Source organism: Motacilla alba, chromosome 2, assembly GCF_015832195.1.
Source record: "Motacilla alba alba isolate MOTALB_02 chromosome 2, Motacilla_alba_V1.0_pri, whole genome shotgun sequence".
NCBI classification, from domain to species: Eukaryota; Metazoa; Chordata; class Aves; order Passeriformes; family Motacillidae; genus Motacilla; species Motacilla alba.
In genome coordinates this window covers 58,123,572-58,142,520 of record NC_052017.1, presented here as the reverse complement: position 1 = coordinate 58,142,520, position 18,949 = coordinate 58,123,572, and the positions used below count along the sequence as shown (strand labels likewise).

Genomic DNA, 18,949 nt, shown 5'->3' with positions numbered 1-18,949 from the left:
CAAAAAAAACCACCCCTGACCTCAAAACCTTTAAAAAAATGAAAACATTCATTGCTTTTTTTTTTAAATTTAGGAGACCTTTAACTGCTCTGCAATGTGAAAAGGACAAATTGAGTATTCACAAATGAAGGATGACTGTGGTGCTGCATTTAAAGTCTTAACAACTCATTCTGGCTGTTAGATCTGACAAGCAGCCTGCAGGTGTGACCATTTCTCTTCTTACTTGGGTGCCAGATCCCAAAACACTTGTGACATTGTTCTTTTTGCTCTGCACTTGCCCGTTTTAACACACTGAGTGCAAGGGGGTGTCTGTGGTGTGCTGATGGTGCTGCCCGTGTGCTTGAGGAGCGTGTTGTTCTGCAGATGAGCAGGAGGAAGCAGGCCGTGTGCCCACCCTTTGAAGTCCACATCAATTGCTGTTCATCAAGGTTTTACCTGTCAGTATGTTTCAGAGCAGCTTGTAATAGAATGAGGTGGAGTAGAAGTCTCAAGAATCTTTGCAGGTATCATTCTTAGTTTGTCTGCTTGTCTGTGAAGTGGGAGTGAGAGCAGTTCCTGTCATCCTTGAACATCCTGGCATCCTGTCATCCAGGCTGAGCCTGGTAGGTGGGGTGTGCGTTGAGCTCCACCAAGCAAGCCAAAGATGGGACAGCTGACGGTGTGTATGTCATAGAAAACGGTCAGGCTTGGGCATTTCTGGAGAAATATCTGATTAATTGTATTGTCAGAGTCAGTGTCAATTGGCTTGTAGTCTGAACAATTCTCTCAGCCTTTCCTTGTAGAAGAGGTGCTGCATCCCTCTGCTAATTTTGTTGATCCTCTGCATTTTGGAGTATGAGTTCATTTTAACGTAGCTGTGTGGACTGATCTTATTTTTTTCATTAATGCTGTGAAAAGTGCAAGTCGTATTAACCCAACTTGTTAGTGGAGGAAAAGCTGCTAGGCAGCATTGGTGCAGAGAAGAGCCGGTATTGTACGTGAAGAACTTGGGTGCTGGGACTTCATGCAACAGCATCATGATTTATAAACACGCGTGGATAAGGTCAGCCAGCGTAGATCCACCCAGCCCGCTGCTGCTCAAGGCCAGGGGTAGCCTTGGCACAAATGGAGGGTGGCGTGCGACCACGTTCAGTGTGGGATCCTGCAGAGCCAGCGCTGGGTTCAGGGCTGTGACATTGAGAAGGATCGAGTGTGGTTGGGGCAGGAAGACATTTTTGGGTTGAACTTCAGCTGAGGGGAGGTGTGTGAGGTGGCTGCTCTGGGTACAAAGGAGCTGCCACCCACCAGGGCTGGGCAGTCTCTATAGGAACCTGCCAAGTTCTGCAACAATGTATGTGCTGAGAGCAGACTGAAAGCCCAGCTAGCAAGGGTGGGACTCCTGCTGGATCAGAGCATGGAATGGCATTTGGAAGCTGAGAGGCAGCTCCCTGTTGAACACTGTACCAAGGAAGGCTGCTGGAGGTGAATTCCCAAAACACCTCTCTGTGAGCACGATGGCTGTGCCTCGCACTCTGCAGTTTCTTTGTAAAGCCTGGGTTTTGCTGAATGTGGCTTTGACCAGGTCCCTGTAGGAGTGAGGAGTTTGAAGAGGACCTGTGGTCCCTGGATGCTGGGGTGCTGTGGGAGTGGAGATGAGGGAGCCTCTCCAGAGCCCCTCTGAGCATGAGACCAAGCTGGTGCTGCTGCACCAAAGGCGCTGGGGCTGGCAGGCCCCCTTTGAGAGCAAAGTCCATCTCACAAGTGATGCTTCTGCCACTGGATACTTCAGATGCCATTTTTGTTCTTTAACAGATAATTAGAAAGCTTGGGCTGGAGGCTTTCTAATCAAAATTGCTCAACTAAGAAATAAAATGTCAAATATTTATAAAATGAAATATTTTAAAAATAATACAGATATTAAAACAAATGTACATAGTGTTCTGAATGCTTTCATTTTGGAGAGGAGGAGGGACCCAGAACAACAGCAGCAGCAATAAAGACCTCTTAATCATGCAGGGCTCTTGGGGGAACAGAGTTTAGCAGATATATTAATAGAAAAAAAAGACATTTTCTCAGAGCAGCTGCTTTCTATTGTTTCTGTTGCCCCAAGGCACATGTTCCTCTGGGGCAGTGAGGTCAACTGCCATAGAAATACCCAAAAATCTTGGCAAAAACTTTGAAATACCCCAAAACCTGCAATTTGTGTATCTTCTCTGTCTAGTTTTGTACTACATGGAGGAGAAACTGACAGATTTATGTTACTTGCATAAAACTTTTGCTTTGTACTACTCTGTGGTTGAGCATTGTTAGATCTGCTTGTGTTTTTGCTGGAGTATTTGCATCATGCTGAGAAACACAGATTTCTCTTTGGCAAATCTGAAGCCTTAAAACTTCTATATACAGTGACATTACTATTAGAAGATGTTTAGCTGGTGGGGCCAGTTCCCTGTTCCCTCTCTGTGGGTGGGAAGAGGTGGATTTTTTAGGATATAAGAGGCCAAAAATCTAAACAGGTAGCTTTAGACAAAAGAATTCACAAACCCTATAAGCAGACTCAGCCAAGGGCAGAGGGATAAGTGGTGCTTGGAAATACTATGTTGATGAGAAGTCCTGAGAAGGGTGATAAACCCTGCAAGATGGAATTACTTGGGTTTTCCTTTTATTTTTTATTTGTTTTATTTTGTTTGTTTGGGTTTTTCCTCCTTTCATCCATTCAGCTAATTCAAAGTACGCTGTTTTCTTATTCTGCTTTGTATAATAAGTCAGCTGCCAGGGAGAAGCAGAGCATCGGAGTCAGGCATCCAGCCAAGGCACAGCCCAGAGGCACTCCTGCCTCAATTTACTTCCTTTTTCTTTTCGACAGGAGATAACATGCATTGTGCCCAGGTGGTCACACATCAAGCAAACCAATGTGGCTCTAACTGGAGAGCGGGGCACTGTGCCCTGATGGTCATTGTTGGGGACAGGATGGTCGTGTGGTGACCTGGGGCTGGGTCCAGTTCTTGTCCTGGACTGACTCCTCGCTGGTTTTCCCAGTCATCCCCTTGTGGTGGCCCCCAATACCAGATTTAAAATGGTACTGACTTCTATTGGTTGTTGTTCAGACACTAATGCAATCATTTGCTTTTCCCTCCTCTTCTGAATTAAGACAATAATGCTGAATTTACTGTTACTTACTATAATTTCAGGTCTGCGCAAGAGTTCTTTGAATGATAAGGGTTTTCTTAAAAAAAATCTTCAAAAGATTCACTTCTTTGTTAACAAGCTCTGAAACCTTGAGAGTGTGTCTGTGTTTGTGCCTGTGTCTGATTTGCCCCTGAAGTACCCAGTTAAATGAACTCTTTGGATTGCTGGTGACAAAAATTATGGTTGTGGATTTGACTCATTTCCATGCCAACAGTTTAATAAAGCCGTGCACATCATTGATGTCAGATATGCTTCTCAACTGGAGAATTACATTCTTGGGGCAGCCATGAGTAGGTTATGGTAGGCATCTGCAGGAGGAAATGAATTTACATAAAGCAAGAGAGACTTAAGCCTGTGCAGATTTGATCTTCTAGAGATTGAAGTGGCAAAGAAAATAGAACTGAAGTTGCAGGAAGTTGTTAGCTTTAAACAAAAACAATTGAAAAATAAAAATCCCAAGGCGGCTGCATTCCTTCTAAATCAAAAGCAGTTGAAATGCAATTCCCTATGTGCTGTGATGCCACCTACGGGATTTCTGTGGGGAGCACAACCCTGACCACAGCGTTTAGATTTTTAATCTTAGGGTTGAAGGTTTATTTTAAAACCACAAGAGCATGATGTCCTCCTGATCCTCAAAACAAATGTTTCCCACTCTGTAGTTAGCTATTTCTGTATTGAATTTCAGAAAAGTTGAATTCCTTCTCAGAAATTTTGGTGCGTTACTGTCAGCAATTACAGACCTGAGCCAAACACCTCATATACTTCCTGCCCACAGAGGCATTTCTAAAATGCTTAGTGCATACTAGATCTGCCTTGTAAAAAAATCATCAGAGTAATACAATCTATGAAAAATCTTGTGAGTTTCTGCAGACATCACAGCAGTGATTTTGAACCTGTGAAATTCATACATGTTTTGAAGAGCAGAGGATTTCTGTGTTAAAAGATTAGCATTTGGGAGCCATAATTAAATGCAAACTTCAAAAAATAGATCTGAAACTGTAATACTAGTCCTAAACTCCAGACAAGTGACCTGAGTGTTAAACATTCAAAGTAAAAGCATCTTGGTTATGGCTGTGAGTCTTTTACTAACCTGTATATTTTGGGGAAGACCTTTCATTCCACAACGGAGAAAAGGCCGTAATATATAAGAGAAGATATGTACTCGTCAAGAATAAGTAGTAATGTATGGAATGCATTTTCAACTCGCTTGATTCTTTCCAGACACAGAACTGTTGTCACTAAATTGTGAGTGGAATTAGCCAAGTAAAGCACAGAGCTGTCATTCAAGCCAGGAGGCTGCTGGATGTTTAGTAACCACTTTTATCCTGACTGGGAAGGACTGGACAAATTCAACCCTCTTGCTCAGTGAGTGCTGATTTTTTTCAAGGGTGTCAAATACCTGCCTGGTGGATGCAGCCCAGTGCTGTGGGGTGGCTGCAGGTGGGTTGGATGCACAAAGGAAAACATTTCAAAGTTATTTCATATTTACTATGAGTAGAGTCAAGAAGATTTTTTTTTCTCTATGAGAACAAACAGGCATTGGAAAAATTTCTCCAGGGAAGAAAGTTGTGGATTCCCCAACACTGGGCACTTTTAAGGTTGAGCTGGACTGGGTTCTGGGCCATCTTTACACTGTGCTTTTGCCAAGTAAGGTTGGACCAGATGATGCCTGAGGTTTCTTCCAGCCTGGTGTTCTGTGATTCTGTGATTATGTGTTGCTGCAATGGAACTGTTGTAGATCAGTAGAAGTAACTTGCAGAGAGAATATACATCATGGAATTAAAATCCAAACACTGGAAATGACCACATTTTAAAAATGCAAGGTAAGTGAAGAGACCGGCAAAATGGTTAGGATGTATGGTGGTGCTTTTCAGCTACTCAGAGCTTTATTACAGAATTACAGCATTGTTGATGTGGGAAGAAGCAGAGCCACCTAGAGCGTAGGGCCGTGTCCCATCATGTGTTGACTGTCTTCAAAGGTGGAAAATACCTTTGTCCTCTCTGGGCAGTCTATGCAAGCGCTGTTTTAACCGGTCTCATAGTAAAAGTGATGTTCAGGTGAAGTTTGAGGTTTCTCATTTGTGTCCACTGCCTCTTGTCCTGCCAGCAGGGTCTGCCTTCCCTAAGACTTCTAGATAATGAATGAGGTCTTGGAAAAAGGGCATCTGCCAATAACAAAGTAGTTGAAAGTCTGCTGCAGCGGGCAGTAAACATGTATCGAAGATCAGCATCGGCTGCCCACCCATTTACTGTGAATAAATATTCCTGCTGTGTTCTGATAGGAATCTGCTCTGCTGTTAAAAATCAGAGCCAAAGGATGGCACAGTTGCTAATCCATGCTGCCAATGCCTTTATCTTCACCTGGAACAGTTCATGGCTGATGGACAGCACTGCTGTACACAGGAAACTTGGGTGAACTATTCAGTTTGGGGAACTTGGGACTGAGAACAAGGACTGAAAAATTTTCTTATTGCATAGTGTGGTGCTGTGATGTTAACAGTGATGTGCTTATAATTGTGTGTATTTGCTATTTATTTACTCGTTGAGTGTGAGAGTGTGCTGCTTCTCAGTACGAAACGGGAAATGAACACGAGGTGTGATGGAGCACGGGTAACGCGTCAGAGCAAGAAGGGTCGCAGTAATGTTTAACAGTCTGTTTCTGTACTGCAGATGCCCTTGATGCAGCAACAATGATGTGAAAAGTTCAAAGCGCATTTCCAAGGCTCTGGCGCTTGCTCACACCCATGTTTGCCTCTGAAGTTTTTTAAACAGTTGCCAAGAGAAACTTCTCCACATGAACATAACAGATGCTGTTACTGAATTGTAATCAAGTCTTTGCATATTTTTGAGTGTGCTTAAACTTGACTAAAAATCCTTCTCAGAATAATGAAATGCATCTCAGTTCCATGTTTCACTGTTGTTACCATCTGGACTGTGTTAGCTGCTTTGCCATCACAACTGACTGACCTAGGACATGGGTAACTCAGCTCCCCTCCACAGCTTCACTTGCTCTGTTCCTGAGCTGTGCTCACTGACCAGCACTGCCTGGCTGTGCCATCTCCCAGAGCAGGGTGGGAACTCTGTGTTGAGCTTGTTTGTGATGGCACATTCTTACTGCATCATGTATGGATGGAAATAATAGTTTCCATCTCTCTTTTCTGCTAGTCTCTATGATAAGCATTCTGTTACATGGTTCCTTTCCTCTGACTCTTTCTGCCTGTATAGTTTCTCCTGTTGAAGCCTAAAGCCAGAAGGGAAAATAAAACAGATTTAACTTTTTTGTACTTTAGAAATGTGTACTTGCATTTCTAACATCTCCTTTGATTCATCTAGGTCTTGAGTGAGGTCTTAAAGCTTTGGTGCAGGGACGCAGTAAATCCTGCATTATGGATATGAGCAGCACTTCAGAAAGTACTGCAGCCACAAGATGCTGATCCAGAGTTTACATTGCCACTTCAAACCTGTTTAGGAAGCAAAAGGCACAACCTGCCATATTCAACACATGCACAGGGAATATGTGTGTGTGTGACAGCATTTGTTTTCGAGCATGGAAGCCAGACGGGCTGCTTGTTGTATCTTGTTTTCTGGCTAAGGCATGTCCCTGCTTCTGATCTGGATGATGCTGGTGGTGCCCACAGCCACTGCTAATGACAACACAGCCACAGCCTTGCTGACAGCAGCTCAGTTGCTGCATGGAATCAATGGCTGCAAATATTTAAACTTACTTTGTTATGCCAAGGCCCCAGACGTGATGCAGCGGTCAGGGGCCGATGGCTGCTCCTGACTGATGCCAGCAATTCCACTGCTACTTGGAAGCTGCTCTTACTGCCCTGAGCAGGAGGGACCAGAGTGAAAACACCAGAGGGAATCAGAGGAAAATGAACTGCTGCAGCTGAATGCACTTGAGAATGAAACCATCCAAAGTTATCTTTTTAACCTTTTTGTGTGCGCTTATGGCCAGACAACATCATGTATAAATTAGATAATAAGTCAGGTAATAAGTCATCTTTCACTGCCATTTGCACTTGAAATTCAAACTTAAAAGTATTAGCCCCTCATGTTTTGGTTCTTTACCAAAATAAATTGCTAAATTCTCTACAATGGCCAAATGTGCTATTCCTGAAGAGGCTGATATGGAGCCTGATACAGAGCACTGTGACATAAATATATGCTTATATATGTGTATATTTGTGTGTATGCAAGCATATGTGTGCATATGAATATATCTTTATTTATATTTATTGAATGTTGCTCCTGCTGCTGCAGCTTAAAACATGGCTAAAAAGTGAATTTATACACCAAACAGTAGTAACAACCCATCCACTTCTTCCCCTGTCAGCAAACGGTGCAGAATTGCAGAACACCAAGCTGAAGAGCAGGCTTTAATTTGAAACCTGCCACATTAGCTCTGGTGAGAACTTCTGTTCTGCTGTATATCATAACCCGCTGATTGAATCATTTAACCCCCTAGGACTATTCAGCAGTGCTGCAGAGGAATGCTGGCTTAGAGGTAGAGTCAGAACTGGATAAAACAGATTGAAGACCTTTGTATATATTGCAGCTCATGCTGAGAACTGAGCACAAAGAGGCAAACTGAGAAACTTTGCCAAGCACAACAGAAGCCATTTGCAAAAGCACAGGGGTGGCTCTTTACAGCAGGAAGCTATGGAATTATGAAGGAGTGTCAGAATTACAGAGGCATCAACACCCTTTGGCTCAGGTTGCTCTCCTTACTGGACCTGGCCAAATGAAGCAGTATCCAGCTTTGAAGAAGGCAAATCAGAAAATGGTCAGCGGGGAAGAATATATTTATTCTGTTTTAAGAAAGGACTGAGATCTAATTAACTCTGTTAACTCTAATAATCTGTTAATACAAGTTTGAAAGTCACTTACAGGTTCACAGATGTATTATATATATACACATATAGTCAGAATTATTCTCATATATATGATAATCTAATGAAAAACTTAAGGTTAATAACCTTTATTTATGTAAGTAATGGTAGGATTACTGCACTATTTCAGGAACTATTGCATCTTCAGGGAAGGCGGTCCCTTATTTTTTATTTTCCTTCATGTCCTAGGAACTGAAAGGCAAAAAAAATCCTTTTACAAGAGCTTTTACTTAGATATTTCACTGTTGCCTCAGAAGATCATCTGGTTAAACCTTTTGGCTCATTTATCACCATGTCCAGTCGTATCTTGAAAACTTCCAGTTGGGGGGATTCTACCATGTCCCTGGGGAGTTTATTCCAGGGATTTGTTGTTATCACTGTAAAGAAATGTCTTATATTGAGATGAAATGCTCCCACTTTTTTTTCATTAAGCAGTCCATGTACAAAGTCCATTAAAATTAAGAAAGGTTTTGGGCAATTGATGTTTCCCCAGTTTTCAAAGTAAGCACCTTTGCTTTCAATGTTGGTTATACACAATTTGCCTTCCATAATGCAAATGTTGGTAGCATTGAATTTGTATAGAACTGTAGCTTCAAATATAACTGAAACATGCAGCTTCATGGTGTTAATTTACAAAAGCCGATGTGTATCAGCATATCCTTTTGACTGTAGTTGTGATAATTTGAGACAAACCAATCTGCTAGGGCTTGGAAACATTTATCTCACAGGGATTTTGTTTGTTTATGCACTAAGAAGCTCTTTGGCCCATGCAACGGGCTCTGCAAAAGTTTGCAGCCCAGAGAAGGCTGGTAGAGAGCACAAAAGCAGCAGTGACTAAACACTGATATAGGAGGCAGCATGCCTTAGCAGTGGTAGGTGCAGCCACTCTTAGGAGGTGACAGAGTTACCTGCAGTTGTTACCTTCATTTCTGCTCCACAGGGAGCAGCTGGAGCCACCGACTCGCTGTATAAAAGCAGCAGTTCAAAGAACTTGCAGGAAGTTGCAATCAGATCTTGCACAACCCTGGCAGAGAAATATTTTTTCCCCTAATTGTTACTTTTTGGGATTCACTTGACTATAGGGTCACCTTACAGTCCAGACTTAAAATATGAAGCACTTAGTCTGCAGTCTCACAGAGCATTCATGTATTTGCTTTTGCTCATGTAAATGCTCCCAGGGTTTCCTAGGACTAGAGATGGTGGGGAAAAGTTTTGAAATACCCTTTGTTATGTGTAAAAGGAAGAGCTGGAGAAGTGTCACGAACTCAGTAGAGATGTATAAATAACTTTCAACCTTTGAATTGAGAGACACATGTGCAAATCTCCAAGTGATGGCAGAGGGTAAAGCACCATAAAAGCAGAGCAAGGGAGACGAGCGGGGCTGTGAAGTGATGCTGTAGTTCCAGGTGTGATTTTGTGCCTGCTCAGAACTGACTGTTCCTCACCTCCAAAATTCAGATGCCAGCTCCTGCTGGACTCAGAACTCAGCCAGAAATCTATTGCTTTTACTTGCTCTGGTATTTGTCCCTGGAGCCAGTCCTTTCCTGGGGGTGTACAAAGTGGCACCTCTGGCATTTCCGCTTCCGTACCACCCTGCTGGGAAGAGCCAAACGAAGCAAAATGAAAGAGGACAGTGACATCTCTCTGGAGCCAGTTATTGCCATTGCTGTTTTCAGCAGAGAAGCAAATAATGTTTTGTAAATGTTTCATCTGGGTCCTGTTATAAAAGCAACAAACAGGCTTGTCCTGCTTTGAAGTGCCCTTGTGCTGTCTCCATTCCTTTTAAGTGAACCCAGATTTCCACACAGATGGTGACAGAAGATCGTTAGCACCTTTATGGAAACTCCACTGAAATCTGCATCAGATTTGTCCCCCTCAGGTTCAAACTTCCTGAGCTGCAATTAAGTTTCTTCTATTCTTTATTCTAGTTCCACTGAATTCAAAACCCATGAGTAAACAATTTCTTCATTCTTTTGAGGTAGTCCAAGGTCTTGAGAAAACCTAGGAAATACTTAAGTGCTTTTGTTCATCCAGAAAAAAGAGCATAAACCGTGTACAGTCTGAATGCTGGACTTCTGCTTCAGAATTTAGGATTCTGTGAAACCTCATTGGTTCTGTACATATTTAACCTCTCAAAAGCTTCACTCTTTTCTAGCAAGCAATGGACACTGACGTATAAATTACAGAATGACAATCTCTGGGCTTAAATTCTGCTTCTCCCAGATTCATCGGACAAATTAAGGCAACTTTTTTGCTATAATTTCTCATTAAAAAATATTTTCACAGACATATAAAAGTAACTTCACTGTATGTTCTATTCCACAAAAAGTGTGCTTTTAAAGCTCTTTACTAAGTTTTCCAGTGTGGTGCATATATGTGTGTATATATATATATATATATATAAACAAAAAAAAAACAAAACCACACACACACACACACAAACACACATGTATATGTGTGTATATATAATTTTTTTTCTTAAGACATTTATAATTCCTTTTTTAGTAGGCATTAGATTTGCTTCAGCTAAATGCTAGTCAAGCTAAGAAGCTACATATTGAAGAGATATTTGCTAATGATTTGGAAAAAACAAACAATCTGAATCGTTTGAAGTTTCTGGGGCTATCATCTGATCCATTTCAGTTCAAAAAGCTTTTCAAAAATGCATCCATTCTATTTCTGTGTCCAAGTCTAAAGAATACACATAACAAATTTCAGAAACAGATGGATTATCAACATAATCAAGTTTTTTGTTCCAAGACTTGGATGATTATTTGCATGAGTCTTCCTCAAGGTATTTGGCAAGAACACATTCACCCTTGAGACCCTCTTGACATCTATTTGGGAACATTATCTGTGTGAGTCATGCATGTATGTAAGTGCAGTTAGTTTTAAGTGCTTATTTTGAGAGAGGAAGTGTTGCTGAATCCATAAAATTACATGCATTCTACACAAGGACACAAGACACAAGTGTTTATTAAAATAAAAAGCTTTAATGCTTTTGCATTTAAAAGATTTAGCAGAAAATAATTGCTACAAACATGCTATGACATACATGTTCAAAAATGTTTTCAGTGCTTTCTTTCAAAGTTCAGCATTTTGGCAAAAATAAGTTTTTCTGTATATACTTCAAAACTTGGCTATCATAATACTGATATAAAATACTTCATGTAGAGTAAAGTCAGGTGCATAATATACAATAAGTAATAAAACATACTGTTTGTATAAACATTTAAAGTATAAATTTCATTAGATAACATGCAAATACTGCAATATTTTAAATGGCACTTAAATATAGATACTGAGATTCTTTATATTTTGCATCCAATATGAGATTCTGAAATGTACAAAACTATAAAAAGAACACATTTCTTCACTGAAGTCAGGTACTAGCATAGAGCTTGATTGTCATTTTACAAGCAGTGAGCCCAAAGTCCTGCAAGTCTTCACCAGTCCAAGGAAAGCTATCTACTGAAACAGGCCCAAGGCTAGTTAGTTTTCTTCATAATAAAATATGAAAGCATATTTACATGAGAATAAACTCTTAAATTTTTGGTAAGGTAATTAAGTAGCAGCAATCTGTTTCTTCCAAAAATGATGTTTAAAATAGGTGCATGCTTTCTTTGTCACTGATATGCATCTGAATAATATAAAATCAGCATTCTTCAGTAAACTCAAAACACTGTTTAGTTCATGGCTGAAAAAACCCTGTAAGATCCCTTCTCCTCAAAATCCATAATGTCAGAACCTTCCAGAGCATATTTATGTTTCCAAGATCCATGGAAAACAATCTAATTGTGCTGAAACAGTCATCTGACTAGTTATGAATAAGATAATAATCTTTTCACATTATTCAAATACTTTTAGTCCTCCAATGAAAAATGTAAGTTCATCAAATCTTGCATGTGTTTCATTTTCTGGTTCAGTGAACAACTCCAAATGTCCTTCACAATACAAATGCCACAATGCTCGTGCTTAGTTCCCAAGCAGTTATATGCAGTATCTCAATGCTGATGACAAGGTGAAGAGAAGGCTTATGAACAGGGAGTGCAGAGCAGGCACCACTTGAGCAGAGGCAGAGGAAATGCTAAATGAAACTTGTACTTGAGATGCAATTAGGGCTGACAGTGGCACGTGTGACGCTAATGTTGGGCTGTCCGAATTGATCAGAGACTCGATCTTTTCTGCCTCTTTATTGCAGGCTTCAATCTAGAGGGGAAAAAAAAGTTATTATTTCTCTTTTTACCATGTCAAATGCCGATGTAAAATATTCCCATCAGCACATGAGATTTATATAATTATGGGGAGTACTTGGAAAACAGATCAGAGGTCTCATCATAGACTTTAGTACTATGAAAACTCCTGTGGAAGCCCTGAACAGCAGACAAGGAAAAGGAAGGAAGCTATATACAAGTTAGTATGGGGTGATACGTTTTGAATGTTGATGCAAAAAAGCCCACAGTGAATTATCACTAAAGGAGGTGCCTCTAAAACTGAGGACTTTCTTCCTGATTGACCAACTTACTTCCTTGAAATCTGCAATGGTGGAAAAACCCAGATTTTCTCCTTCCTGGTATTTTTCTTCTAAATGAGAGATAACTGATTTTGTTATGGAAAAAGGAGAAAAGAATGGAAGTAACAGAACCTGGGAAACAGCAGGTTTCCATTCCCACTGACATGACGATATTAATGAATTTCTGTTAGGAAATTAATTTTTTCCACTTCACTTTCTACTGCACCCTAGAAAGGAATTTAGTAATAAGTCTCTTTAAAAGCATTGGAAGCTGCCTCTGGTGAAGTTCAAACTTGACAAGCTTAATATCTGGAGGTCCAAAGCTTTGAAAGTTCAGGAATGTCTAGCTCAGCAATGTGTACCACCAATGAGGTAAAGCAGTGATGGCCTCTGATTTTGGAGTCTTCCTCCCCCCAGGAATCTGACAGCACCTGCTGCAGATGGAGTGAGAGCTGACCAGGCTGGCTGACCAGGCTGGCAAGACTGTCCTTCCTAAGTCCTGGTAACATTTTGGGCTATTTCTGCTAAAGAAGGAGACAGAAGCTGGAGCTGACTTTGACATAGCAAGGCATGAGCAATCAAATTACACACAATGTATCTGCCTGAGAAACAAGCACCATCCTACACGTACCAAAGTGAAGCAAATTAATGCTGGGTAAATAAAATAATAATAACATCATCTACCTGCAGTGGTTTGGGGTTCTGATCCACAGGAATGATGAGAATCACAATTTCGGATTCTATGCTTAAGTATCCAAACACATCACACTGTGGCACTGACACATGCAGGCGGATTTTTTCAAGTATGTCAAGTACCGTTATCGGCTTTTTATTTGTTACCTGGAGGAAAACAAAGAACTCTGTGGATGATGTGATATTATGGAAAATTCTCCTCCTCAGTTTTATAACATTATGTCATGCCAGAAAATGCGTTTCAGCCATTAAACTACTCAGTTCCAAACTCTACTCTAAATGCTAGCAAAAGACCTAATGGATTCAATGCTTCTAAAACATCATTCTAAGAAATGATTCACTGATTCTGAAAATCCTGAAAACCAACCCCTCCAAAAATGAATGTAAAAAAAAAAAAAAAAGTGAAGGAAAGAAAGAAAGAAAGAGGAAAAATATTTACTTCTTCTATTAAGTGTGGTTTTGATATGTGTTTTTGTCCTCCTTCATGGTTAGTGTGTCTATGTGTCACACACCTCAAAATAATGTAACTGGTTATCTGTTACAGTGGTTTGTGCTCCCACACTGGAAAACAAGAGGCAGAGCAGCCCTAGATTTATAGAACTCTGTATTATTTGAAGCAGCTTTTTCTCACATGAACCAGGTGTCTGAATTAAAAGAGGCAGACATTACAATCCAATTATTAGGGCGCTTAGTAGGTGAGAGTAGTTACCACCAGCTACTTGAATGAGACCAATACATTGCTTTAACCAGAAAGCCTTCTTCTAACAGGAAATAAAAATTCTTCTTCGCGGCCCCATGTTGAAATGTATGAACTGTGAAGCTGCAGTAGCCACTGTGTCCCTTGTACCATTAGAGGTGACAACTGGACAACGCTCCAGGATGCTGTCATGACCCAACAGACACTGTTACTAAGCAAAATTGGTCAGCACACATACACAGCACCTACAAACACAAAGTCTCTGACAGGAAAGCTGTAGAATCATAGATGCTGTTCCCATTGAATTTGTCTGCATTATTACAAGTCAAAACCTGCACACTGCAGTATTACAAACTGCGAACCTGAGTGTGCTTGTTTGTGCCTACTCCTGTTTTGCTTTGCATTGTAATTCAATTTATGACTCAGATAAAGAAATAAAGGAAAGTATAAGCAGTACAAGGGAAAAAAACCCCTCAACAATCACAAATAACAACTAAAAATAATGGTTTTTATAACATGTTAACCTTTCAGGAGGAAGTGCACTGTAACTTGACTTTTCATATACCATTTAACATTAGGCATGATTGAACTGTTTACCCTTGCAAAATTATCCAGCTTGTCTTTGTCATATAAGATTCTCAGCATTCCAGCACATAGTGGACAGCAGGCTCCTATGTAAATTAAAGAAATCTCAGTAACAAAAACAAGTAGTCTTTTCACTTTTAAGTAAGCAAGAGTCAAAATTTGACTATTAACTAAGCATGAAAATAGCAAAATTGCCAAAGCAAAGTAGATGTTTCAATTTGACAGCAGAATTGCACATTTCTAATATTTTTTTAATATTGAAAACATTTATAATGCAAAATCTATCACCTTTCAACACACTTTTACTACTATCAGCATGAAGCAATGAGATGAATTTTCATTCTTTTTAAAATTCTTCATTATTGTAAGCTAAAAACTGAAAGCACTGCGTGTACCACAAGATTTTGTATGGATGCATGCATATCGCCTACAGAAATGATGGATTTCAAGAGCTGATATAGCTAGGATATGACAGAAGCTTTATGCACATTGCAAGCATTAATTTCTGCAGTTACATCATGTTGGAGAGTAAAACCTTTAGATAACAAGGGAGAAAAAATACTTGTCTGACAGACGTCGTATTTCTCCTACTGTTTTTCCTCACCATGTCAGAAACCAAAGGGATAATATTTCAACTTTCTATCCATGGCTGTGTATTAAATCCACTCACCAACTTACATGTAATTCACATTCACAGAGTGACATTTACAGTACTAAATGTTATTACAAAGCACGAAGACCTTTTTCAAAAGGGGCAAGAAAGGAGAAAAATAAATAAAACTTTCATTTTAAGAACAGAGCTTTTCTTGCTCTGTGTATTACCTGTGATTAGTTGTTGTTTCATAAAGAAAGCACTTGTGGAAACAATAAAAAACTGGTTCAAACCAGCACACTGCAAAACTACTCCTGCTGTCTTCCACAGTACTGTGAATACATATGGTAATTTACTCTGTCTCCTAACTAAATACCATCTTCCCCTTCTGGGAACCCGATGCTGATGACAGCTCAGCATTCCAGTGTGGTATCTGTGCTGCCACTCCCGAAAAATGACCAGATTCCTAAAAGTATCGTACCCTGGGCACCACAGAGCTCATTTGTTTCTCCCAAACTCATCCCAGCTGCCAGTCTCTAAGAGACTGAAGGAGCATCCCCCTAAAGCCAAGGCCTTTGCAATTCAGGTTTACTTATCTGAGTCCTGATACTGGCTGGCTCTAGCCCTAAGCAGAGTCATTGCTTTATGCTTTCTGTTCATACAACACGTATGAGCCTGCGTTTTATTCCAAGCATCGCCCTGTTTATCCCCGAGCCTGGAGAACTCTCTGCTCTCTGCTGTGACCGCCCCACCTGGCGCGAGGACGGGTTTGCAGCCGCTGGCAGGGAGCTGGGGACACCTGACGAAGGCGCACTCGGCGTGGAAGCTGTGGTCAGAGAGCGCGCCCACGGCCTGGCAGGGCCCCTGGTAGTCCACGGCCACGCGGTCGGTGTAGGCGGCACAGACGCTGCCGTAGGTCTCCCCGTTGTGCCCGCACACGGGCTCCAGCGACCTGCAGAAGGGCTGGAACACACAGCAACGCCTGCAGAGACAGCTCAGCCCTGCTGCACAAACTGCTGGGTAGTTTCAACACGAGGAAAGCCAAAGTTAATGGGAATTCACTGCTAATATTGTCAAACCTTTGAAAAGGTAGGAAATCCAGAGGAAATAACCTGCCAGTTTATGCATGGGCCGTAAATGAAAAGGGTAAGTACTGCAAGAAGGTGACAGAGTCTGAGAAATGCACAATAAAACGTATTTCAGAAACTAACAGCTTTTGTTCTGTGCAATGCTTAAATAAAATGACCATATTTAAACTAAGTTATTAAATAAATTAAAAAAAATAATTTCACTATACATTAAAATATTCTATTAATAAAATTAATTTTTAAACAACTCTAGTAATTTATTAATTCATCTTAGTGTGGTTTTGTGTGCTTAAAATTTAGTGTGCATGCACATGTGTTTCTAACACGTTGTATATTTTTATATATCACTTATTTACCTATATTACTTATATTTGTGTATGTGTTATTGTAAGATGACAGAACCACCTTGTCTAACACCACCGTAGAGCGGTGGGATGCAAAACCTAAACCTAATTCTAATCCTTCTCAAGGATTAATATCAAGACTAATCCAATGCAGACTAACTAGAAAATTATTACAGACTGCCTAGTATGTAAATAGATCCTGAGCAATGAACTTGGTAAACCTGGGGCACAATCACACAAAAAGCTAAAGACTTTGTATGACTGGGCAATATTTTATATTTCAACGAATTAAAATTGGTAAGAATTAGCATTTAAGTAACCAAGAAACTGCACTAATTACTGCAGACAAACCTTAGCGTGCAAGCTTTAATAGTATATATAGGAAGATATAAACATCAAGAGTATTACCCCCAAGAAAGCATAAGTACAGCTTTTGATTGGCTTTGAGACAACTGTTAACTAAAGCAGAGAAACACTTGACAAAATTCTGAAGATTGTGAGATTATTTTTATACTAGTTAAAAATAAGTTTTTAGATTACTACTTTTTATCAGAACATTTTATAAGCTATAAACCCCAAAAGAATGCTTAAAAAAGACACAACCAAACAAACAATATTTAAAAAAATAAAAATAAAAACTGTTAAGTTGAACACCAAGGAACAAAGAAGATTTGATACTTATTGCCAGAACCACTTCCTACCTGGCATGGTCCTCGGTATGCCAAACTTTTTCCTTTTTGGTACAAAGTACACAAGTTAGTGTATTCCACATTGTCTGTGTCACAAACAGGATCCCGTGTCTGGTCACAATTTAACTGCCTTGGCACACATTCATGCTGGCTGCATTCAAACTTCTCAAAACTGGTCAAGCAAACTTGTTTCTTTGGTATACACCTGCAGAAAGTCAAAATAATTTCATTTCATGTCCTGTCATGGGATTATTTTGTTTTTAAGTCTCAAAAATTGAGGGAAAATATTTTCAGTGAAATTTTCTCCAGTGCTTTAGAACTAACTGTGGTTCAGCAGAGCTGCAGGAAATACAAGTGATAGAACACCCTCAATAGCCCTTTTCAGGTCTCATCACAAACCTGGAAGAGTTTCACACCACGTTTACTCAATGTATGTCAACACAACTGCAATTTCCACTAACATTTACCTTTACCAAGTATTTTTCAATGGATTATTGACAAAGGCTTGGATAAACTTCTTACCCACTCCCATACTTCATTTTGTAAATGAATATTTAAGAACAGCTAGGCTAGAGAAAACATGGAAACAGCAAGAAGAAAGAATTGTATTGCAGAGGTCTAGTCTCACCATTCTCTGAGAAAGGGGTGAAAACAAGACCTACAAGATGATATGGTTTCAATTACAAATACCTAATTGGATCTAGCTTTGGAGGTTTGGAATATTGTATGACATCCCACCTAGAGGATGACTGCAAACAAACAGAAAAATCTCATATTTACACTTTCTTGGCATCCATTCCTCTATAGCCTTCACAGACAAGCACAGACAGAAAACCAGCACAATTTCTTCCCCCTTTGTATTAAACATGTACCTTCCATGATCTTATCTGCAAAACATTTGGCATAGACCCTGCAAGGCATCCCTCTGCTACAGGAATGCCAGCCAATGCAGTCTGCTGAGCAGGCTGATGAAAGGTCTCACGGCCTCCCTGGACAACTCCCTCCTTCCATAAATTACAACAGTGCTGCCACCACTGGATAATGCACAGTATGTCCTTATTCTCTCTGAGTGCTGCACTCCCATGCACTGCAGACACGTCTTTCGTATTAGGGAAGGCTTGGAAATTCTGAGATTTGAACACTTCATAAGTGGAATGTAAGATCGCAAATACATTCCAAGTGCTTCAGGGACATTTTCAGATGAGCATGTTCAGTTTGAGCTACATTATCAGACTCATCCAGAAAAATGTATTGTGTGCAGTCCTTTACTGAAACTACAAGTTGAGGTTCTAAGCACAATGGTATTTTGAAAAAATGGAAACCCTCAATGTACTCTCCAAATTTCAAACATAAACAGTAAAAATTTTTAACTACAATGCAGGTTTGAAATTCCAATTTTGAATGCCATTATGGCTGTAACAGCTGCAAAACTACAGTGTTTTCCCAGTATTTTTCTGCATCATGGCATTTTAAGTACAGAAAAAGGAAAAAACCCTAAAATTGCTAGAATCAGCTTTCATGAAAGCACAATATCACACAACTTATTTTGATGGCTTTCTTTCTAAAGAGAAAAATGCACTAATTCAAAGGAGACTGCAATATTGCACAACACTGGGAAAATTGAAGACAGACCAATATTGTGAGCAACAGACTTTGATCTCTGTAAGAAAGGTCAGATTTTTTTTTTG

General features: G+C 40.1%; 1 protein-coding gene across 3 annotated transcripts in view; it reads right to left on the bottom strand.

Moving 5' to 3' along the window:
• Window positions 1-11,033: 11,033 nt before the first annotated feature.
• RECK (reversion inducing cysteine rich protein with kazal motifs) overlaps window positions 11,034-18,949 on the bottom strand; it is a 47,108-nt gene continuing 39,192 nt past the window's right edge. For all 3 annotated transcript variants that reach the window (XM_038126778.1, XM_038126776.1, XM_038126777.1), the window contains 5 exons: window positions 17,274-17,466; window positions 15,893-16,103; window positions 14,561-14,634; window positions 13,258-13,413; window positions 11,034-12,269 (listed from right to left, as the gene is read on the bottom strand). In XM_038126778.1, coding sequence (XP_037982706.1) covers window positions 12,051-12,269; window positions 13,258-13,413; window positions 14,561-14,634; window positions 15,893-16,103; window positions 17,274-17,466 — 853 coding nt within the window. In that variant the 3' untranslated portion in view covers window positions 11,034-12,050. The remainder of the gene's footprint in view (window positions 12,270-13,257; window positions 13,414-14,560; window positions 14,635-15,892; window positions 16,104-17,273; window positions 17,467-18,949) is intronic.